Raw genomic sequence first — 26,319 nt, forward strand, 5'->3', positions numbered from 1 at the left:
CTTGTTATCCAAGAAATTTATTGTTAAAACTGATAATTCTCAAGTTATCAGGAATAAACTACCATCAGAACCTGAATACAGAAGGCTCCATAGATGACAAGCTTATCTAGCATTTTATAATTTTGATATAGCTCATATTAAAGGAGTAAATAATTTTCTTGCATATTTTCTCAGCAAAAATATAGAATTTGCTGATGGATAAAGCTAGGGTCATGGATTTATACCAATCTATCCTACCTATACAAAAAAGGACAAATTTTCTTAAAGAAGAATCTAAAGACATAAATACTGGAGCAACATAGATCTCAAAGATGTTCAACTCAAATATAAAAATATTGTTGAATATCACTATTGAGCATCATAAAGAGGCCATAGAACTCAAAAATTAAGTTGATGCTATTGCAGCACAACTAAAAGATATACTATTTGATATAGATATATCAAAGAGCTCAAATATGAGTTTTCTAATTCAATAACAAACAGGAACAGTTGGAAGCAGCAGTGGACCCAGCGTGACAGCATACCAATTGATAAAAAAAGAGATTCCATTTCTGTATCATGAACCAAAAAAGTAATGATACATGGAGATAAAAGAGATTCCAAAATTATCAGTATCATAGACCAAGATGATACAATCCCTTTAGCTCCAAAAGAAGAAGAGTATGCCAAAATAGTCAGAATTGCTTATGAAATAAAAATAAGTGATTCATATTTTATCTCTCCGGGAAATAATGTTTATCCCGGAATAACATCAATGGAAGGAGGAGATCCTTCATTTGTAAAGATTATGACAAACTATGGATCTATGGATTTGATATGTCTAGGAAATGATCTGATTGAAATTTCAAAATTTGATGACATATTCATAAAAGAGGTATCCAGCTTTGCCAAGGGACGAAGAATATATTTGAAATTATATTCAATTAGTCCTTAATATGATGTAGTTGTTTATTATCCAATTAAACACATAATCTTAATTGGATATGTTGCAGCCAATTTCCAAATAGACGTTATAGAGAATGATAGAAAAGTTTCAAAAGTGACAAAATCGTGGATCAGATATAGAAGAGCACTTTGAATTAAAGCCAATACAATATCGTTAAAAATTTGTTTGATAAAAAATTCTCATACTTGTGTCAATATGAAAACTGGATGCTGCTATCAAATGGAAGACATGGAAAATCAGAAATCTTGAAAGACTACATTACAAGATTCGAAATACATCAATTTTCAGGATGTCCTACCACTATACAAGAATTATGCCAGCTCAAGGAGTGCCCCAACTACATGTGAAGACATAAAAGATAGATGTCAATAATAGAGAAAGATGCTTTTTGGATAAAAAGTTGAAAAAGCATGTGGAGACATAGAAAAAAGAGGACAATGATAGAAATTTCTTTAATAAAAATCGGATGTTGCATGTGAAGATGTAGGTCCAAGGAGGACAATAATAGAAAGGCAAGTATGCCTTTGCTGATGTACTGAATGATATAATAGATCAATAATAGAGTCTCATGTATTTCTATAAATAGAGACATTATAATAGAGAAAAATCAACTTGAAATCAAAGTATCTTCTCTCAAATTGTAAGCTCGATTTGTAGTGGAGAATCAACATTTCCAAAACTAGTTTTTCTGGAAATCCATTTGTACCAAATAGAAGTCTTGTATAAATTCTGATAGAAATAAAATTTCAATATTTTGATATCAATATGAGTTTCTAAATCTTTATTCCCATAGATTCTTGAAAGATCTAATAGAATGTTTCATTCTTATTTTAGCAAAAAGAAAGCTTTTCTTTAACAGAAGTCTAGAATTTTATTCTTTAGAGTTGATACAGTGAGAGCAAGAAACTGAAATAGTAAAGATTCCGTGAAGGCAGGAGGCCGTTGAAGGAATTAGTTTACATATTCAGAGCTTAAAGGTCACTCAATTCTAAGAATAAAGATTTAGATCAAACCTAAGGTAAAACTATTAAATTTTTTGCTAAAATTAGAATGAATCTTTCTAGATCTTAGAGAATCAAAGGGATAAATTGCATGATTTGATGATTATTTTTATGATTAAATGCAAGAATATACAATTAAAGAATTAGATAATTTATTAGAAATAATGTTAGAAGAAATAAAAAATATTTATTCTCAATTAGAAAATATGGATGCATCTTATATTAAATAATAAATGTGAACAATATGTTGTAGATTATTCCAATTTATTAATTCATAGAATGAAATTATATTCAAAAATTCAAAATAAAATATAGTTTAAAAAGATTGGGATATATGTTGCAATATAGAAAGACTCATTTCATTAAGAGCAATATAGACTTTTCCATGAAAAGGAATAGTAATAGGCCAAATAGAAAAATCCCCATGCAAAGCAACATCATCAAATTATACACAACTATTGATATATGAATTGACATACTTTGTTCATTAATTTATTGAGGAATAGTCATTATATTAAGAGATGCTTATTTAAAAAGATGGATGATTATCAACATCACCAGAATACTAAAAGGGACAACTGATTCGTGCCAATTTAACTAAATACACATTTTAAGCTCAAACTCAATACATTTTCATGTTTTTATATTTTATTACTTAGTTAAAAACATGTTATATTTATCTACGACAGAGAAAAATAAATTTCCATCACAAAGCTCGCCTTTGCTAGCTTTCTTTTTAAAGACATGTCTAGAGCGCCTAGCACAACATGGACATGCCATATGTCCTCAGTTGTGGAGCTAGGATTTTGATGTTGAAAGGTAAAAAGTTTAGAAGACAAAATTTGCATATGTATTAAAATAATTTCAAATTTTCTACTCATTATCAAAAATATTAAATGTTGCTGGATCGATCGCCACCCCTACCCCCTAGCTTTGCCCTTGCATGTCTCCGTAGTCGGGCATGGCACAACTTGACTATTGGAAGCGAGCTGACCAATCACTTATGTTAGTCATGTCGAAATGGATTTTTAGTCCAAATGTAAACAATTCGGTATAGTTTGACACCTAATAATATTAATCATAGAATTAGAATTAATTTAATCATGAAATATTAATTTATATAAACAAAAATGATATCAAACATTATTTCTAAACGTCTTATATTAGCCTATTTACATCTTACACTTCCACAGTTCAATCATTAGAAGGAGTGAATTTCATATTAACTCTCAAGTGTTGCGCCTACTCATTTTACAGCTCCAATATTCAATCAGTAGATCAGGTAATTTCATACAAACTCTTTGGCCTATGTGTTGATTACGCACAAAGTATAACGCGGTGATTGTAGTATAGTTTTGGGGTGTCGTATCCATAGGGAGATGGAAAGTTACTTAAAGGGTCCAACAATTAGGGTTTTTGTCGTAGTTTGTGTAAATGATTTATCAGTTTTAATGAAATATAAGTAAGTATCAATGTATGAAAACTAGTGAAGCACCGGAATTCACTTGCTCAATTTGGTTCAAACAATTCATGCATATTACTCAAAAATCTAGACTTCATATAATGCGTTCCCACATTTATTCATCGAAACAAAATTAAGAAGCGTCCATATACATTAGGCATAAGGAAGTAAATAATCCACCAATGACATAATTGAAATTGAAGTTCAATAAATATTTCAATAAAACGATAGAAAGAGCATGACTAATTCTATGAAAAATCTAATAGGAATTAAACCAATTTCAAAAATAATTCATGAGGAGAAACCTAGATAAATTGAGGTTCACTTGTAATTCTAGAACTTAAATTTCTTAAAAACACATTCCGTTTATACTTATTGAAACAAGGTTCGAAGAGCGACAATATACCTCAAGCATAAAGTAGTAATCGAATCACGTCAATAAATCAATTGAAATTTAAACTCAACAAGTATTTTAATTATTCAATGGAAAAGACATGATCGAATCCATGAAACATTCAATAAAAGTTAAGCAAATATCAAAAATACAATGAACAATTGAAATCTTAATCCCAGAATATTTTTCAAAATATAAATCACATTACATGCATAAGAGAATGTTGAAATCCCCAAATTCGAGCAAGATCCTTCATGGCTTCACCAATAGGTTTAGTTCTCCATGGAATTCTTGAGCCAAAAACCAAAGAAAAGTGATAGGAGGTGAATGGTCCCCGTTCTGGTCGAGATTAGGGCTTAAAAGTCGTGTGGAAACTTGTTACCATAAGTGTTTGAGTCGATTAAGGAAACAGAATTTTCGGTCTCGAAGAATAACCATGCGGCCGCATGGTTATAAGCCTTGCGGTCGCATGGTTCAAGCCATTTGGGTCCTTGAATACTCGGGAGGCATCCGTGCGGCCACACCATGCGACCGCATGGTTCAACCCTTTTTTTTCGCCGGACAGCTTTTAGTATTTTGGCCATAACTTTCTCTCCCGATATCCGATTGAGGTGATTCAAGTTTCATTGGATAGCTAACTTAAAGAGATACAATTTTATTTAGAACTCATCTTCCAATTCGATCATCTTCCATGTCAAAAATAGGTTCCAACATGAGACTGAAAATCGGTGCGTAACATTTTCGATTGGGAATTGATGTATGATCAAACTTTGATGTTATTTCATCCCTTTGACTTCTTTGCTCATCCACTTGACCTCTAAAACTTTTGAATCTTCATCATAATCTTAGACACAAGTTTGGAGTATTTGTACTTTATTCCCCGAACTTTCGTTCTCTTCTACTTTGGTCATTTTTCACTTGTTTCTTCCGAATTTTTTTTTTTTTTTTTTATCAAAATGCAACCTGAATCAAAATGTAAGAATAATGAGTGCATTTTGGTATCAAACAATCACACAAATGCATAAATAAGAGGGAAAACTTATGATATTTTGCACTCTTATCACACCCCAACTTGCTTATTACTAGTACCTAGTAATTCAATGCAAAGCAAAGCAAATGAGTGATTGGTCCATGTTACAAGCGAAATTGTTAAGTTCTAATTCAATCGTAGTTCATTCTCTTTTCAAACTCAACACCAAAAAAAATTAACAATGTTATAATCGTCAAGATATCAAAAACACTTGCTAAATGTGTGAGTGTGTATCAAGCCATAGCCATCTTACCGCCAACCCTAACACATGCAACATCGAGTGTGTCTCGAGTTGAAGGTTCAGCTCCACAACTCACGAGTATCAAAGTATTTAGTTTGGTTTTCTCTCTATGGAGCTGAGAAAAGATATACACTCATAATTTGGAGACTTAAATAGTTTTGAACAAGCAATAAGTAAACATTGATAACATGATAGGCATACTTTCAAATGAGAAATCATCAACAACTTACCACAAACCGACTTGCGATCAAAACAGTCAATGCAAAGGTCTGAAAGGAGTAAAGTTGGGTTATATGAAAAGTAGGGTAAAAAGAATTTAAGGACTTCCAAATATCTAGCTAGGCATCTTAACAAGTATTTCAACATAGCAATCCTTTACATCAACGCATTCCTCAACCTTTCAATTCCCAACAATAGTCCACTTCTCTCTTTCTCTCTTTTTTTCTTTTTTTCAATTTTTTTTTCTTTTTTTTCATTTTCTTTTCTTTTGTTTTGTTTTTTTTTTGTTTTTGTTTTTGTACACATACTAACTCTTGTCATTTTCTTGCCTTTGCTCTTCACAAATAAACATTTAATACCTACTATACAATTGGAAGTAAAAAGATGGAAAAACACGTGTATAGGCTACTTTCCAAGTATGGAGAAGTATGTATAACATGGGTGTATGAAGAAAAGACTATATGTGTGTATAGCTCAAAGTGGCTATTAGGGATTGTGATTATTGAAAAGTGGCGGTTTGAAAGGCTTAAATGTTGATCCTATATTGACTTTCATCATTTTCCAAGTAATCAACCATCATACCACAAACCATGTAATGTTATTCTCAAAAAAAGTTCCAATTCATAAAACCAATGAGAGCTTATTGCCATTTTTAACATGTGGTAGCTCTCAATCCTCACCAACTCTCACATGAAAACTTCATCAAGAGATCCCTCTAGCTATATGTGTTAAACCACTATCTTACCACAAGGCTTGTGTGCACAAAAGAGATTTTAGCAAGTGTCTCAACATCTAGACTCTCAATAACAACGTTAACTCCTAATGGCATATATTGTCATTCAAAAGCATGAACACGTAGCAATTTAGGGATTTAAAAAAAAAATTAGACCAAGATTTCACGAAGAAAGTATGCAATTCACAATAAAATCAAGTTAAACTCTAATAAAATCAAGTTGAACTCTCTCCCTAACTAAACATTGCATTGTCCTCAATGCAACAAACATGTCCACCAAATCAAGGTAAGGAAAGATGTCACCTGAATACTGAAGTAAATCATATAAACTTGAAATATAAGAAGCCTGAAAGTTCTCAATTGGTGATAAATGCATGGAATGAAAACAAACCTAAAAATGCAAAAATAAAAATAAAAAGAAACAGAAAGGAATGAACTTCCCTTGGGTTGCCTCCCAAGCAGCGCCTTTGTTTATTGTCGTCGGCTCGACCCAATGTTTGTTTCTTTAGCCCGCATCCAGTCAGGGCGTTATCAACCTTCGTTGCATTTCACCAAACTCATTGGAAGTAGTCATCGATGGTGTCCCATAATCCTGAAAATCATCAAAAGCAGTACAAATGTCAGCATATTCCCCATTATCATACCTTGCAGGAATTTCAGAATTTAAAGGGCTGGGATCAATAAGCGCAAGTGCTTTCTCCTCAGCGAGTGCATCAACCATGTATGGTTGATGACATTCATCATCTTCCTCAGGCTGTTTCATGATGTGAAAAATATTGACATCTAAGGTCATGTTTCCAAATGATAGTTTCATTAGACCGTTCCTGCAATTAATAAGAGCATTAGCCGTGGCAAGAAAAGGTCTACCTAGAATAATGGAAATCTTGAAGTTAACATTCACATCTTCTTTTAAATCCAAAACCAAGAAATCAACGGGGTAGCAAAATTTGTCAACATGTACCAACACATCCTTAACTACTCCCTAGGCCTAATAGTGGACCGATCAGCTAATTGTAAGACCACATAAGTAGGTTTGATCTCACCTAGACCTAACGCTAAGTATATAGCATAAGGCATGATATTGACACTAGCCCCTAAATCGAGGAGAGCTTGTGCAAACTCATGGTTCCCTATGACACAAGAAAAAGTAGGACAACCGAGGTCCTTATACTTTGGCGGGACTTTTTGTTCAATTACGGCACTCACATGTTCAGTCAAAAAGACAATTTTCTTGACATGGTGCTTCCTTTTTACAGTACACAAGTCCTTTAGGACTTTAGCATATGTGGAGACCTATGAAATCACGTGCAAGAGAGGTAGATTGACTTTTACTTGCTTGAGGTGCTCTAGGATTTCACTGTATTGACTAGAAGATTTCGAGGTCGACTTGAGAGCTTGAGGAAAGGGCACTCTAAATGGATTTTTAACTATCTCCTCACTAGGGGTACTCTTTTCTATGTTATCGGGATCTTTCTCACTTTCCCTAGGTTTGGGTGTTGCTTCTATGACCTTACCGGACCGAGTGGTTATGGCATTAACTTCCTTAAGGTTGTTTTCTCTGAAGCTCGAGATTTGTGCCATATGTTGTCCCTTTGGATTTGGTTGAGCTTGAGCTGGAACTTCCCACGTTCCACTACAGCTAAGGCGTTGGTTAATTTAGACATATGACTTTTAATTTCTTTGTTTTCCTCAATTATTTGGGTAATCATAGTCTCAAACTTCTGATTGGTTTTACTTTGTGCCTCTATGAATGCCTGTAGGGTGTCTTCCAAAGAGTTCCTAGAGGATGTGGTTTGATATGGAGGTGTAGTGTAGGCTCTATTGGATTGGGCAGGTTGCTGGTTTTCAGATTTTCAGCTGAGATTGGGATGATTTCGCCACCCTGGAATATAGGATTCGGCGTAGGAAGAGTGTTTCTCATAAATTCCCCTCATCTCAGCATAAGTGGCACACTCTTTTGCTAGATGATCACTCCCTCCACACACAAAACAAAACCCATCAGACTCAACACGGGAAATAACATGTGTAGGTTTTGAATCCTTAGCGCGTAGGGCTTCTAATTCTCTAGTGAGGCTTTCTACCTTGACTCTAAGGTTGTCCTCCTCCCTAAGGTGATAAATGCCTGTGCTAGTAGAGTTTCCCTGAGGTCGTGACCTATTGTTACTATCGAAGGCATTAGGTCCAGTCTAGGTGTGAGCCTTTTCAGCTAAGTCATCTAGATACTCTATGGCTTCATCCGGGTCTTTTTGTAAGAAATCACCATTGCACATCATTTCAACAAATTGACACTCTCTAGGAGTTAAGCCCTCATAAAAGTAACTCACCACACGCCAACTCTCATATCCATGGTGGGGGCAAAGGGTTTGCAACTCTTTGTATCTTTCCCACGCTTGTATAAAGTTTCACTCTCCTTTTGAGTAAAAGAAGAGATTTGCTTTTTCAATGCAGTTGTTTTGTGGTGGGGAAAGTACTTGTCAAAAAATACTTGAGTCATTTTAGGTCAAGTCCCAATCGAACGTGGTCTCAATGAAAACAGCCAACATTTTGCTCGTTCTTTGAGTGAAAATGGAAAAAATTTAAGCGTGATTGTATCCATTGTACCACGTTGATTGTGGAAGGTTGCAACCACCTCCTCAAATTCCCTAATATGCACGTATGGATTTTCACTGTCAAGTCTATGAAAAGTGGGAAGAAGTTGAATCATTCCCGATTTTAGCTCTATATGTGGCATATTAGGCGGAAACATTATGCATGATGGTGTGGATGTACGTGTGGCGTGCAAATAATCATGCAAAGTGCTATAGGACGCATCGTCGTGCTCACTATTAGACATGGTGTTATATGGTGTAGTGCTCGTGCCAACAGATATAGTGCCCAAGAAAGGGTTATAAAGTGATTCAAACTCAAGTAGAGGCCTAGCAATAAATCGTCCACGCTCGCGTCGATCCATGTTCATAAAACATAAAAATGGAATTAAATGCAAAATAATAAAATAATAAAAAAATAAAAAGATAAAAGAGGAACAAAGTCACCCTTTTGCTCGAGAATCCTTCAATTATTTGTACCGTCTCCCCAGCAACGACGCCAAAATTTGATTACACCCAAAGTATAATGCGGTGATTGTAGTACAGTTTGGGGTGTCGTATCCATAGGGAGATGGAAAGTTACTTAAAGGGTCCAACAATTAGGGTTTTCGTCGTAGTTTGTGTAAAGGATTTATTAGTTTTAATGAAATATAAGTATCAATGTATGAAAATTAGTGAAGCATCGGAATTCACTTGCTCAATTTGGTTCAAACAATTCATGCATATTACTCAAAAATCTAGGCTTCATATAATGCGCTCCCACATTTATTCATTGAAATAAAATTAAGAAGCGTCCATATACATTAGGAATAAGGAAGTAAATAATCCACCAATGACATAATTGAAATTGAAGTTCAATAAATATTTTGATAAAACGATAGAAAGAGCATGACTAATTCTATGAAAAATCTAATAGGAATTAAACCAATTTAAAAAACAATTCATGAGGAGAAACCTAGATAAATTGAGGTTCACTTGTAATTCTAGAACTTAGATTTCTTAAAAACACATTCCGTTTATATTTATTGAAACAAGGTTCGAAGAGCGACAATATACCTCAAGCATAAAGTAGTAATCGAATCACGTCAATAAATCAATTGAAATTTAAACTCAACAAGTATTTTAATTAATCAATGGAAAAGACATGATCGAATCCATGAAACATTCAATAAAAGTTAAGCAAATATCAAAAATACAATGAACAATTGAAATCTTAATCCCAGAATATTTTTCAAAATATAAATCACATTACATGCATAAGAGAATGTTGAAATCCCCAAATTCGAGCAAGAACCTTTGTGGCTTCACCAATAGGTTTAGTTCTCCATGGAATTCTTGAGCCAAAAACCAAAGAAAAGCGATAGGAGGTGAATGGTCCCTGGTCTGGTCGAGATTAGGGCTTAAAAGTCGTGTGGAAACTTGTTACCATAAGTGTTTGAGTCGATTAAGGAAACAGAATTTTCGGTCTCGAAGAATAACCATGTGGCCACATGGTTATAAGCCTTGCAGTCACGTGGTTCAAGCCATTTGGGTCCTTAAATACTCGGGAGGCATCCGTGCCGCCGCACCATGCGACCGCATGGTTCAAACCTTTTTTTTTTTTCGCCCGACAGTTTTTAGTATTTTGGCCATAACTTTTTATCCTGATATCCGATTGAGGTGATTCAAGTTTCATTGGATAGATAACTTAAAGGACTACAACTTTGATTCAGAAGTCAGCTTCCAATTCGATCATCTTCCATGTCAAAAATAGGTTCCAACATGAGGCTGAAAATCGGTGCGTAACATTTTCGATTGGGAATTGATGTATGATCAAACTTTGATGTTATTTCATCCCTTTGACTTCTTTTCTCATCCACTTGACCTCTAAAACTTTTGAATCTTCATCATAATCTTAGACACAAGTTTGGAGTATTTACACTTTAGTCCCCAAACTTTCGTTCTCTTCTACTTTGGTCATTTTTCACTTGTTTTTTCCGAATTTCATCTTCTTTTTTTTTTTTTTTTTTTTTTTTTAAAAAAATGCAACCTAAATCAAAATGTAAGAATAATGAGTGCATTTTGGTATCAAACAATCACACAAATGCATAAATAAGAGGGGAAAATTATGATATTTTGCACTCTTATCATGTGTATAACTTAAATTTAAGCCCTCTTTTATATGTATTCATTGGTAAGTTATCTCAACCTTTACTATACAAGTTTAATATCAGAAAGCCAAATCACTCATTACCAATGGTTAAAGCTCCATTCACAGCAGCAGCTAAGTGAAAAAAAGGCCTTTAGGTTGTGCTGTTGAAACTGGACACAATTAAAGTGTTGTTGTGTTGTATATCAGTGAAGTAAGCCATCTAACCATATTTTCCCTGTTTGGGCTTCATTTTTCCGAAAATGCATTTTTTCAAAATTCATTTTCAACTACACATTTCTCCATACAATAATGTTACACGTAGATCCAAATTTTTTCCTTATTTTTTAACCACGCATTTTTCAAAAAAATCATTATTCCAAAATACACTTTCATCCGATATTTCATTTTAATGGAGCCCAAACAGGGGTGTTATGCCTCGTATATTGAGTTACGACTGCGAAGGGACGAAAAGCTAAACCGATGAATCTATTAAGGCAAAGTGTCGAGTTGCTTACGCATATATACCTGGCCCGCAATCAACAAAAAGTAAAGAACACCTTAGGGAGGGGCCCAAATACTATCTCCCAGGCAGTGTTTGAAGGTGAACTAACGGTTTGATGCTAATGGGCATCTCCTTCAGTGCTTCGCGTCCACTGATATTGAGATGCTCAGGCCTGTAATTCTATGCAAATCGGGCAACCGTTCAAGATTGTAGAAACCAAATAAATTCAATGTCTCTAAAGAGCAGAGGTAAGATATTTGTGAGTGTAAATTATAGAAATGATTTTTGGACAGATCAAGATTACTTCAAAACTGACAGACAATTAATTGAAGGCAGCTGCACCAAGCATCCACTTAGAACCAGGATCCTCAAGTAAGTAAAAATTTCAAGGATGTGGGAACACTCTCCCACAGCTCCACCTTCTAAGTGTTGAGTGGGTCCAGCCCACGTCTGTAGCAACTTAAGCCCAACATAAGAAAGAATTGGCCCAATTGCTTATTGCTTAAATTAGGTCAATTGGTGAATATAAAATGGTCTCTCTCTCTTGTAAAAAACTATTGCCAAGAATTGAGAGACAAAAAACAGTGGCTGAATTTGTGAAAGTGAGAGAAATTCAAGGGACAAAAACTGTGGTAGAATTGGTAGACAATTGGAGAGTCAACAACGGCAGCTATCATTGTGAGAATTAGAATCTGCCGCTGTTGGAACTTGGGGGAGAAATAGCCGGCTGCTGGGAGACATGTCGAGAGAAGAAAAGCTGGAATTGAGAAAAACATGTTGCTGCTCAATTAAGGTGTGGATTCACACGGTTGATTTTCTTCTCTACACATAACAAATTGGAATTTCTCTAAGATATATTTTGAATTAATATTCAAAGTGGATTCTCACAAGTTTAATCATAGTGTTGATTTGTGGTGAGATAATTATAGTCTTACAGATTGGTTTATTGTGGTATTTCCAATTTACGGAGAATTCAAGTTTAGGGGCATAAACTTGAATAATTGTAATCTATATTTTATTAGAGTGAATTTTGGCCGGAGTTGCCTCGTGATTTTTTTTCCTCTACACTGGAAGGTTTTTTCCACGTAAAAATTTGGTGTTCCGTTTTGTTTGTTTTTTGCTTTAATCATCTGCTTGCATATTTAATTGCTCCAATTAACTGATTGGATTGATAAATTTATTTATGCAATAATTGAATTTGCCCAACAAAGTGGTATCAGAGCTAAGGTTGTGTGGGTGTAGTTTTATTGTGGAATAAATGGAGAATACTTCGGGCATTATGATTAAATTGTCGGCTTCAAATTATTCTGTTTGGAAGCCTATGATGGAGGATATCCTGTATTGTAAGGATTTACATGAACCTATTGAAGGTGATAGTGCTAAGCTAAGCAGTGTGAGTGACGGTGACTGGAAGAAGATGAACAGGAAAGCCATTGGATATATTAGACAGTGGGTTGACCTTAATGTGTTCCATCATATATCTCAAGAGACAGATTCCCATAGTCTTTGGGAAAAATTGGAGAGTCTTTATGAAAGAAAGACCACTCAAAATAAAACTTTTGCTATTAGAACGCTTGTAAATCTGAAGCTAAAGGAGGGAAAATCAGTTGCTGAGCATTTGAGTGAATTCCAAGACTTGGTAAATCAGTTGACCACGATGAAAATAGTGCTAGATGATGAGATGCAAGCACTATTACTTTTTAGTTCATTGCCTGACAATTGGGAGACTTTGGTGGTATCACTTAGTAACTCTGCTCCGAATAGTGTGCTTGAACTTACTCTAGTTAAAGACAGCATGTTTAATGAAGAAATAAGAAGGAAAGACTTGGGTAGGAATGACACAGGTTCTTGTTACAGAGAACAGAGGAAGGTGTAAAAGCAAAGGTCCTAAGGGACGTGGTAACTTCAGAAGTCAGTCAAAGGCAAGAGGAAAGGTCAAATGTTTTTATTGTGACAAAGAGGGTCACGTAAAGAAGAATTGCCTCGCTTGGAAAAATAAATTGAAAGAAGAGAAAAATCAGAAGAAGATTGATCAGGATATAGCAGCTAGCGCTTCAGATGAGGAAGTAGTGATAGCAATTTTTCTATTGAAGATGAACAGTGTTGTCATGTTGCAGATTCATTTGTTGAATGGGTTATTGACTCTGGGGCTTCTTACCATGTTACTCCAAGACGGGAGTTCTTCACTTCATACAAATCAGGTGACTTTGGTAGGGTGAAGATGGGTAATGATAGTTTTCGAGCATTGTCAGAATTGGTGATATTTGTGTTCAGACGAATATTGGATGCAACTTGACATTGAAAAATGTGCAACATGTGCCAGCCATGCGCTTGAATTTGCTATCCACACATGCCTTTGATGAGGCAGGGTATGACAGTTATTTTGGCAGCGGAAGATGGAAGCTAACAAAAGGTTCGATGGTATTTGCTAGAGGAAAGGTTTGTTGTACACTTTACAAGACATAAGTAAAGATGTGTAGTGAAGCGGTGAATGCAGCTGAAAGTGATTCATCACTAGACTTGTGGCACAAGAGACTGGCTCACATAAGCGAGAAAGGATTGCAGACTTTGGCAAGGAAGTCCCTCATTCCTTTTACCAAAGGTACATCGTTAAACTCTTGTGATTATTGTTTATTTGGTAAACATCATAGAGTTTCATTTCAAAAATCCTCTAGTAGAAAGTCAAATATTTTAGATTTGATTTATTCTGACGTTTGTGGTCCCATTGAGGTGGAATCCTTAGGTGGTAGTAAGTATTTTCTTACTTTTATTGATGATGCTTCACGAAAGTTGTGGGTGTTCTTTTTGAGATCAAAAGACCAGGTCTTTCGGTACTTCAAGGAGTTCCATGCCATGGTGGAACGAAAAATTGGAAAGCTCTTGAAGTGTCTCCGAACTGATAACGGAGGGGAATATACGTCTAAAGTGTTTAAAGATTACTGCTCAAAACATGGTATTAGACATGAGAAAATAGTTCCTGGTACCCCACAGCACAACGGTGTGGCAGAGAGAATGAACCGAACTATTATGGAAAAGGTCAGAAGCATGATAAGGATGGCTGGGTTATCTAAGTCATTCTGGGGTGAAGCAGTTCGAATAGCGTGCTACCTAATCAATCGGTCTCCATCAGCTCCTTTGAATTTTGATATTCCAGAAAAAGTGTGGGCAGGAAAGGACGTTTCTTATTCTCACTTGAAGGTGTTTGGGTGCAAAGCATTTGCACATGTGCCAAAGGAACATCAATTGAAACTAGATGATAGATCTAGTCCTTACATTTTTGTTGGTTATGGAAATGCAAAATTTGGCTATAGATTATGGGATCCAGAAAAGAAGAAACTAATCAGAAGCAGAGATGTGATTTTTCATGAAAATCAGAAGTTGGCAGATTTTGAGAAATCTGGGAATCAGAGACGTGTTGCTGAAGGTGTCACTGACCTTACACCTATTTCTTTGCCTCCAGACAGTGCCACTCAGGGGGTAGAGACACACGTTGACAGACATGCTGATGAGCCAGCAGGGGTTGATGAGGATGATTTAGAGGATGTTGAGCAGGGGGAGCAGCCTACTACATCAGAACCTCAGATCAGAAGATCTAACAGGGAGCATCGTCCATCAACCAGGTATCCAGTGTCAGATTATGTGTTGGTAACTGATGAGGGGGAGCCAGAATGCTTTGAAGAGGTAGAATCTCATAAGGATAAACAAAGCTGGGTAAAAGCTATGCAGGAAGAGATGAATTCTTTGCAGAAGAATGACACTTATGAGCTAGCAAAGCTTCCTAAAGGTAAAAAGGCATTGAAAAATAAATGGGTGTTCAAGTTGAAGAAAGATGGCGAAAAGCTAGTGAAGTATAAAGCTCGATTGGTGGTAAAAGGCTTTGGTCAGAAGAAAGGGATTGACTTTGATGAGATATTCTCTCCTGTTGTCAAAATGACTTCTATTCGAGTGGTTTTAGGTTTAGTAGCTAGTTTGGATCTTGAGCTTGAGCAGTTAGATGTCAAGACCACCTTTCTCCATGGTGATTTGGAGGAAGAAATCTACATGGTTCAGCCAGAGGGATTTGAAGTAAGAGGAAAAGAGCATATGGTTTGCAGATTGAAAAAGAGTTTGTATGGGTTGAAACAGGCTCCAAGACAGTGGTATAAGAAGTTTGATTCCTTTATGGTGGGTCATAGTTATACCAGGATAGATGCAGATCATTGTGTTTATGTTAGAGAATTCCATGGTGGTAACTTCATCATCCTTTTGTTATATGTAGATGATATGTTGATATTGGGACAAGATGTTCAGTTGATTCGCAGTTTGAAAATAGATCTGTTTAAGTTGTTTGACATGAAGGATCCTGGACCAGCAAGACAAATTTTGGGGATGCATATTCGTCGCGATAGGAAAGCCATAAAGTTATGGTTATCGCAGGAAAAATATGTAGAGAGAGTGCTGGAAAGGTTTTACATGAAGAATGCTAAACCAGTTTGGACACCACTTGGTAGTCACTTCAAACTGAGTAAGATGACATGTCCTTCTAAAGAAGAAGATAAAGAAAGAATGGCAAAGGTTCCTTACTCCTCTATGGTTGGGAGTTTAATGTATGCTATGGTTTGTACACGACCATATATTGCTCATGCAGTTGGGGTAGTCAGCAGGTTTCTTGTTAATCCCGGTAAAGATCATTGGGAGGCAGTAAAATGGATCTTTAGATACTTGGGAGGTACTTCAAATATGTGCTTAACATTTGGAGGTTCAAAACCAATTTTGGAGGGTTTTACAGATGCAGATATGGCTGGTGATCTTGATGGTAGAAAATCTACTTCAGGATATTTGGTTACTTTTACAGGGAGAGCTGTCTCATGGCAGTCCAAATTACAAAAGTGTGTTGCCTTATCTACAACTGAGGCTGAGTATATTGCAGCAACTGAAGCAGCGAAAGAAATGCTTTGGATGAAACGGTTCCTTCAAGATTTGGGTTTGAAGCAAAATGTGTTTGTACTTAATTGTGATAGTCAGAGTGCATTAGACTTGAGCAAGAATGCTACTTATCATTCTCAGACGAAGCACATTGATGTGAGATATCATTGGCTACGATAGGTAGTGGCAGAACAATTGATATTGTTAGAGAAGATTCATACAAAGAATAATCCAGCTGATATGATGATAAAAGTTGTGACCAGAGAAAAGCTTGAGTTTTGTGCCGGACTGGCCGGCATAGATTCTAACTAATTTGTTAGAGGTTAATCTCCTTCTCAGTGGGCTGGAGGGGGAGATTGTTGACTAGATCCAGCCCACGTGTGTAGCAACTTAAGCCCAACATAAGAAAGAATTGGCCCAATTACTTATTGTTTAAGTTAGGTCAATTGGTGAATATAAAATGGTCTCTTTCTCTCTCGTAAAAAAACTGTTGCCAAGAATTGAGAGACAAAAAGCAGTGGCTGAATTTGTGAAAGTGAGAGACAAATTCAAGGGACAAAAAATGTGGCAGAATTGGTAGACAATTGGAGAGGTCAACAACGGTGGCTATCATTGTGAGAATTAGAATCTGCCGCTGTTGGAACTTGGGGGAGAAATAGCCGGCTACCGGGAGACGTGTCGAGAGAAGAAAAGCTAGAATTGAGAAAAACAGGTTGTTGCTCAATTAAGGTGTGGATTCACACGGTTGATTTTCTTCTCTACACATAACAAATTGGAATTTCTCTAAGATATATTTTGAATTAATATTCAAAGTGGATTCTCGCAAGTTTAATCATAGTATTGATTTGTTGTGAGATAATTGTAGTCTTAGAGATTGGTTTATTGTGGTATTTCCAATTTGTGGAGAATTCAAGTTTAGGGGCATAAATTTGAATAATTGTAATCTATATTTTATTATAGTGGATTTTGGCCGGAGTTGCCCTGTGGTTTTTTTCCCTTTACACTGGAGGGTTTTTTCCACTTAAAAATTTGGTGTTCCGTTTTGCTTATTTTTTGCTTTTGATCATCTGCTTACATATTTAATTGCTCCAGTTAACTGCTTGGATTGATAAATTTATTTATGCAATAATTGAATTTGCCCAACAATAAGAACACAACGAGAGTAAGCAAATGCTGTACCTGACGGAGGGCACCTGGAATGGGGAACGATTTATGCTTAGATACAATAGATGCACGACGAACTTTTCCAAGATTGTTTCCTGCAGGTCTGTTTTCTAATACTAAATATTCATTTTCTGTAACAGATTGGGCAAGGCTGAAAATCTTCATTTATCTTGTACCTTCTTATGGCTCCACCTTCATATTCCATGACGTCTTCAAACACAGACATCCAGACCAACTCATTGAAATACTCATCCCCAATTTATTCTAGTGCCTTGCTTCCACCATATGGAAGAATTAGGCCAAGTGCCATCCACATATGGATTAATTTCTCCCTCTTGATTTCGTAATTCTTCGGAAATATTAGAATGCAAAGCAGTGTTTGAGATGCGGCACAAATGCCTGTACAGGTAAATTTTTCTTTTTGTAATCCTTCCAAATCCAAATATTACTATTCTGCACATTTAGCCACTCCCTCTCCTCTCTCTTAAAGCGCATGAGACCACCAAGAATTTTTGCGGCCAAAGGCACACCTCCACATTTCCGCATTAGTTCTTTCCCAATTGAATGAAGGTTTGGATACTCCTCTTCTTCCGTTCGAGTAAAAGAAGCACGCTTTGTGAATATTTTCCTGCAATCGTCATTTGACAAACCCTTCAAGTGATATGCTGTATCTGAATTGCCTATAACCAATGCAGCTTTTTGACTGCGGGTTGTGACAAGTATTTTGCATCCATCAAGTCCACGCTGAAACAGTGGCATCAGTTCATCCCAATCACCTTGATCTTCATTCCAAACATCATCGAGTACGAGAAGATATTTCTTTTCTTTTAGTGATTCCCACATTTGAGAGTGCAGACCGTCCAAGTCCATTAAATCACATTTATTTCCAGTTGATTTCTCAATTACTTGTTTAATTATTCTTTTGGCATTACAATCTTCTGATACAAAAACACAAATTCTTCAATCATCGAAATGTTTCTTTACCTTATCGTCATTATAGATGAACTGAGCAAGATTGGTTTTTCCAATGCCTGGAGTGCCGATTACTGATATCACAGGTGTAGTTCCTCCACTGACTATTCCAGATGGTGTTAATAACATATCTATTATCTTTCTTTTGTCTTCCTCCCTTCCATAAACCTCAGATCCAATAACAAAAGAGCTAGTTTCCTTATTTTCAAATTGCTTATTTAAGCTGAGTCCTTTCGCTCTGCCTTTTCTAAATCATCAAGATTGATCCTTGGGTTGCCGAAATTAATATGATATCTTTCTCTCTTATGCATATAGCTAAATTTGAATTTTTCAAGCAAGTCCTCTACTTTGTGTTGGAAAATTTTACCGATTGGAAATTTCAGTAGTGATGCATCTCATTAAGAGACATAATTATTGAAAATTAATCGTACCCGTATTCATGATATTTTGTATCGAAAATTGGTTGTGATCAATTTTACATGATTATTTAAGTGAAATTCTAAATTTGGCGAATGAGAAATTAAGCCAAATGTAAGCCGCTTAATACTTGAAACTGTTAGAAAATTGTATAGAATATTATGGAATATTCTAGAAAGAGATGGATGAAAAGATGTGTCTTTTCATATGAATCTAATAATTAGAAATTCCAAGAGGTGTCTCTTGGTGTGGGTGTGTCTTTTGACATACATTTCCAACCACTATATATTGACCCCATATGTTTGAATTTGATCATTCATAAATTCAAGTCAATGGATAATTTCATATCATTCCATTACATGTCTACAGTTTAATTTTCATTAAACACTTGCATCAAAGTCATGTTATGGTAGAGAGGGAATTTCGTTCGAGTTCATTGATCTAAACCATTTGGAGTGCTCCTATAGCTAGACGTTGTAGTTGTATCTTGGGAGATGATTGCTGGGAAAATCCTTAGCATCGTTGCGGGACAAATTCATTTTAAAGACAAAGTGTCCAACACTTGTCTAGGCCAATCGCATCTCCTCTTGATTCTTTCTGATTTCTTCCTTCGTATTTGATTTCAGAAAATTAATAACATTCTTTTGATTTCATGTTGGTTTAAAATAAAGAATGGAAATGATTGAATCTACCGTTTCATCTTTCCAAATTCATTTTGGTAATTTGAAATTACGTTTTGATTTCACGCAAATAAATTGCACGAATATAATATGCACTATATCGGTAAAAATTTTCAACAATCTTAAGATGAATTTTGTTTTTTGTGAATAAAAATATTCTGTTAAATACATACATCTGTCTCATCTTGAAATTTGTGAATTATGAAGCATACATAAAATCGAATTGAATAAGTTAGATTGCTGTGACCATCGATGGCATTTCTTCAAGTTATGCATATATTATTCGACAAATTCATGTTGATCCATATTTGCCAATAAGTCAGCCATAAAAATATGATGTGGCTAAGGCCATGAAGTTGAACAACGTTTGATGGTCAAATGGTGGCCAAGAATATATATTAAATACACACTGATACATTGTTGCAAATTGAACTAATGACTTTGGGCCGAACTCTAAACATTATGGCCTGTGCATTCTTTTAAATATTTAAAAGGAAAATGCATGTGTTTTGAATTCTCTCATGTACCAACATGTATATTTGGTAAAAAATGGTGGCTATGAATAGAAATCATAAGACCAACTTTGTTTACCATGAAAGCAGTAAACTGTTTCTCGCTAAGAAAAGTGAAAGTTAATTACTGTGAATGCCTTTTCAATTACATGTCCATTGTATAAAATCCATTACGAAACTGTGCTATCCATTTATGTATGGTTGTAAATGTTGGCTACTTGAGTGGTTCCGTTTACTTGTGGTGGACTAAAAATCTATTAAATATATGATTAATGCAATTCATGTTGGAAATTAAATTTTGATTGTGGCTCTTCATTGAATTATAAAGTACGTTTTGATGCCCCAGTTTGTAACTGTAATTGGAATAAATGATTGGAATAATGGACTTTTCATTTTAAATGCAATGAAAACGATGGACTTATACATGTACTTGTGTCTATTACATCTTTGATATTAATAATTTCAAATTATGAATTGATTAAATTATAAATGGACATTGTGAATCATTTCATATTTTGCAAGTTGATACTTCCAAGTTAAAAATTATGAACGGGCATGTAGTTTCATGATTTTGACGTATATAATTTATTTATCAATATAATGGTTTGCGCCTTGTTTGGAATGATTATACAAATATGTATGAAGGAAATCTATGTCCCTTCATTTGGATATGCAACTTTGTTGTTGTCTATATGATAATTACGGAAAGTGGATATGGAATGTGACATTATAGTGTCATTTGTATAAATGTGAATTTCAAATAGTGAATTCATTTGGTGAATCCGTACAAGGGTTTGGATTTCGGATAGACTTTTTGGTATGTATATGCAAATCCGGTATATGAAGTAAGTTGTATATAAGCTGAATATACGGTATGCTGGTGCAAATATGGTATGTTGTTGCAAATACGGTAATCTGTTGTAAATACGGTATATTGGTACAAATACGGTATACTGCGTATACGGTAACATGTAATTACGGTAATCTGCATATACGGTAATTTGTATATACGGGGTGCGTAAATACAATACATTGCATATACGGTATATGTTCATCCGATATTGATTTGAAAATTATAGTAACCTTGATTTATGATGATATCCTCAAATAATTCTATGAAATTAAATGAGATGACTTATGGAAAATTATAGCTGCATAAGAGTATGAGAAAATGTGGTTTTATCCTAATTATTTTAAAGTAGAAATTGCTTGCCCAATTATTGAGATATGAAAATATTTTATAGAGCACAAATGTTGTCTATAGTTGGTGGTGATGTCGGATATCCTTAAAAATAATGATTGTAAAAGACATTCATTTGTAAAGGATAAAAATCATGTTATGTAAACTGTGAAGAATATTATGAAATATTCTAGAGGTATGTCCTTTTATAAAGTTGTGACTTTGAGAACACAATTTGTCAACCTATGGTTGATTAATTCATTGAAATGTGAATATGGAGAATAAGGAGAAGTTACTTGGTCTTCTTCATTGTTGAATTTGACTTCAATCTTGGAACTAATTAAGTTGGTATGTGTTTTGAAAGTGTTGTTGGTCTATGTGATGACCTTGATTTAATTTGGATGATCAAATTAATATGATTGATTGAAGTACAATTTCGAATGGAAAATGATTTTCATTTGTGTGAATCAACGACCATTATTTTGAAAGTACTTAGGCTTTCACGAAGCACTTGATATGGATATTGTCTAAGTGATAAATGGATTGAACTATGAAAGAAATTGATGAACTTTAAGTTCAAGAATAACCCAAAAATGTGGGGGTTAACATTAATATTTGAGAACTTACAAGACAAGTTCAAGTCGTGTGTGTGTGTGTGTGCAATGCTACTATGAAAGAAATTATATATATATATATATATATTTATAAATTCCTAAGCCTAAACAAATAAAGATTGGTCCCAAAATAACTGATTGTATATTTATTGGATACTCCAATAATAGTAGTACATATCATTTTCTTGTATACGAATCGAATGTACACGAGGGTACCATAATTAAGTCAAGAAATGCAATGTTCTTTGAGAATGTGGAAAATGTAAGTTTGAATAAAAGAATATATGAAACTACAAATGGGTCTTCAAATGAGGAAGAATCAAGGTGTAGTAAGATGACTAGAATGTCCACTTCGTTTGGTCAAGATTTTCTAACATATATGATAGAAAATGACTCAAAAACTTCTAAAGAAGCAATGTCTATTTCGGAAGCATTGCATTGGAAGAAAGCTATCAATAGTGAGATAGATTTCATAATGCAAATTCATATATGAGAATTGGTAGATATACCTACAAGAAGTAAGCCTTATGGTGTAAATTGATTAAAACCTTATTGATTCATTGACAAATATAAGGCTACATTGGTTGCCCAAGGATATAGGCACGAAGATGGATTTGACTTCTTTACCTACTCACCCATGACTAGAATAACTTCGATAAGATTACTAATTGCAACTGCGACAATACATAACCTTGAGTTTCACCAAATTGATGTGAAAACGGGATTCCTAAATGGTGAGTTAGAAGAAGAGATATACATGGAGCAACCTGAAGGTGTTTCCCAGTGAAAGTCACAAAGTTTGTAAACTTGTTGAGTTCTTATATGGACTGAAACAAGCTCCTAACACCAAAAGTTTGACAAAATGATGATGTCAAATGAGTTCAAAATAAAAGAATGTGACAAAAATACACCAGATGTTATATGTAGAAAATATGTTGATGATGGACAATAGTCACGAAGTGGTGCTAAATACCAAGAAAATACTTATGAAGCATTACGACATGAAAGAAATGGGTGTGACAGATGTAATACTATAGATAAAAATCTCTAGAATATTGAAAGGAATTGTACTTTTCTAGTCTCATTATGTTGAGAAACTATTTAAACAGTTTGAAGTATTATGGGAAAGTTCGAAAATACCCTATTGACACAAGTCTACACTTGGTCAAAATAAGAGTGAAAACGTGTCACAACTAAGATATTTACAAGTAATTTTCATTCTAATGTATATTACGAACTAAACTTGATCGGATAATGCTTTTGCTGTGAATAAACTCAGTAGATTCATAAGTAATCCAGACCATGGTTATTGAGTGATATTGATAGGGGTCCTTAGGTATTTGAAATACCATGACCTATGTATTACATTTCACAAGATATTCTGCGATATTGGAAGGATATTGTGATACGATGATATACACTAAGTCTAAAGTGGATAAAATGGGATGAAAGTCGATCATGACGGTTGTTTGGATATACAAGAACAATTGGAATATTGGAGAATATTCATAAAGTTCGAATGTATTGCAATGCTTTAATGATGATATTGAATACCTATGTATGAAATTCACTAGTAAATATGATTAACTAGTGTAATAATTTGATAGAAATCCTTCGATCTTGTTTGGAATTGATAAAGCTTTAGATAAAGCTAATGAGAAGAATATAGCTTCATAAGAGGATGTCTTAGTTGGTGACAATGTGTATCTATCAAATGAATCGATTGTTGGCTAGCTAAATTTAAAAAAATACTAAGTCACATGTAATGGTAAGTCTAGACGTGTAAGTCATAGACATAATGCCATAACCAGTTGATCTTATTGATGTGAACTTGTGGATCCATTTATATATGCTTACTAAGAGATCAAGTATACTGCATATCGAAAAGAATGAAATTAAGCCTACTGAGTAAGAGTCCTTATGATGGTAACCCTACCTTGTTGACTGGAGATCCCAATATCTTAGTTCAAAGGGATAACTAAGTTATGAAAAATTCATGAAGCACTTAGGAAACTATCTCCTAACTCATTCCTATGATACCAAAGTGCTTACTGTAGAGTGGTTGGAGGTTAAGATAAACTTTTAATGATCCCTATATCTTGATTAAGTCAAGTGGAGTAGGGCAGAATACTCTTAATAGGAGGTCACCTATGTAAGTTTGAAGTGGGGCTTCTTCAATGAGATTATTCAAGGCTTAAATTCTCTAAACACTTACAAAATCAAGATGGATTCAGGGTCAAAATGAGCCTAGTCATGAGAAACATAAACGGTTTATTAGAGCTATTGTGTGAGTATTGTTGCCCTGGTTTACACCAATGGCTGATGGTTCAAGAACATCGCGTTCACCAATTAACTAGTAAATTCGATAGTATTTCACTAAAAAAGATTCAAAGCCAGAAACCACCTTACCTGATGCAGTGTTTTCCCGCTCCCTCTTCCAGTGTTTGCATAGATATTGGCATTAATTTTCGTTCATGTGGGGGATTGTTGAAATTTTGTATCAAAAATTGGTTGTGATTAATTTTATATGGTTGTTTAAGTGGAATTCTTAATTTGGTGAATGAGAAATTAAGCCAAATATAAGCCGCTTAATACTTGAAATTGTTGAAAAACTGTATAGAATATTGTGAAATATTCTAGAAAAAAATGGATGAAAAGAGGTATCTTTTTATATGAATCGAATAATTAGGAATTCCAAGAGGTGTCTCATGGTGTGGGTGTGTCTTTTGACATACCTTTCCAACCACTATATATTGACCCCATATGTTTGGATTTAATCATACAAAAATTCAAGTCAATAGATAATTTCATATCATTCCATTGCTTGTCTAAAGTTTAATTTACATCAAACACTTGCATCAAAGTCATGTTATGGTAGAGAGGGAATTCCGTTCAAGTTCGTTGATCTAAGCCAGTTGGAGTGCTCCTATGGCTAGACACGATCGTTGTATCTTGAGAGATGATTGTCGAGAAAATCGTTAGCACCGATGCATGGCAAATTTATCTAAAGGACAAAGTATCCAACACTTGCCTCGACCAATCGTATCTCTCCTTGATTCTTTCTGATTTCTTCCTTTATATTTGATTTTAGAAAATTAATAACATTTTTTTTGATTTCATGTAGGTTTGAAATAAAGAATGTGAATGATTGAATTTGTCATTTCATCTTTCCAAATCCATTTTGGTAAGTCGAAATTACGTTCCAATTCACACAAATAAATGCCATGAATATAATATGCACAATATCAGTAAATTTTCCGACACTTTGTAGGCTGCATCTTTGAGCTGAAAAAGCCAAATTCTAATAGCATTATCAGTAATTTGCCGCTCTTCTGCATCCTGGATAATGGCTTGGATCCTTGGCAGTATTCTTTGGAGCTTGTTGAGCCAGCTATTGAGATGCTAAATATCAGCAATCCTTCGGAAAACAGGATCTGCTATCTTCTTAGTTATGACTTGTAAAAATGGAGGCACAAAGATGCTTGCCATCTTCAAGCTTGGTGCTTTATCAATTTTGAGATGAAAATGATATTGTGAAGAACAAATTATTTTTCTCAATTTCAATAAGTCGATAATTTGCAGGTTGTAACTTTTTCAAGAGAAGATAGCAAAACAGGCCAAAAAGTAGAGGTTGGAAATTTCTTTCTAATTTCCTGTGAGATTCCAATCATGTTTTTGAAACTCAAAAGAGATTTCCTAATTTGTAATTTTTAGTAGAATTTGATTAAAAAAAAAAAGAAGGAAATTTGTTATTAAAAAGTTATAGATTCCATTAAGTATGTGGTTAAAATTAATTATTAACTTTGACTTTGATAAAAAATTAAATTATAATATCTATGATATAGGGATTTATTTTTCAATAAAATTGCAAAGTCTAAGGATACATTTTATTTATTGTTTTTATCAAAATTCTTGAAATTTTTGATTAGAGATTTCACTTCATTGTAGGAGTTTTTCAAGTGCATGTTTGGATAAGCATGCTTATTAGGCTCAACTCAATTATTGATCCAGCTGAGGTACTAGATTATCAAATTGTTGATTGAACCGACGGCTCAACGATCAGATCGGTGGGTTATTATTTGAAACTTATTTAATTTTCTAATAGTATAAAAATATTTTTTGAGAGAAAATTAAAATTTTAAGTTTTTATCACTAATTATTTGTAATCTATAAATTATAAATTTTTTAACTTATTTATTAGTGATAATAATTACATTTTGATTTTATAAATTTGCATATTTATATTTAAAAAAATTATTTATTCCCATTTTTGTTATGTTATGTAGAAATCATTTATTAGTTATCGATAAAAAAATTATGTGGTGCTGATGTGCTTGAGCCCCATTATTCCAATTTTTTGCCAATTCCATTGTGAAACTTTTTTCATTGTAGGGGCCACAATGAATGAATTGTGAATAATTCTTGAGTCGGTATGCACATACAGGGGCCTGTGAAAAGGCCCCTGCCAGGTAAGACACACGTGGAGGCGGGCTCCACAATTTTTTTTAAATACAAGTGGGGCCTCGCCACTGCACAGTGAAGAGCTTGTGAAGCCCCTGTAAAGGTTGTACCTGTACTTGCAGCCTGATTCATAATTCCCAGACAAACATCATTCATAAAGGTTGAACTCC

General features: G+C 34.6%; 1 protein-coding gene across 1 annotated transcript; it reads right to left on the reverse strand.

The window, feature by feature from the left end:
* Positions 1-17,673: 17,673 nt before the first annotated feature.
* On the reverse strand, positions 17,674-24,150 carry LOC111411245 (putative disease resistance protein RGA3). The gene is made up of 3 exons (XM_023041796.1): positions 24,098-24,150; positions 18,345-18,532; positions 17,674-18,251 (listed from the first exon to the last, which is right to left on the reverse strand). Exons 1-3 carry the CDS (start codon positions 24,148-24,150, stop codon positions 17,674-17,676), a joined length of 819 nt encoding a protein of 272 aa, XP_022897564.1.
* Between the last annotated feature and the right edge of the window lie 2,169 nt (positions 24,151-26,319).

This window comes from Olea europaea, chromosome 15, assembly GCF_002742605.1.
Source record: "Olea europaea var. sylvestris chromosome 15, O_europaea_v1, whole genome shotgun sequence".
Classification (NCBI taxonomy): Eukaryota; Viridiplantae; Streptophyta; class Magnoliopsida; order Lamiales; family Oleaceae; genus Olea; species Olea europaea.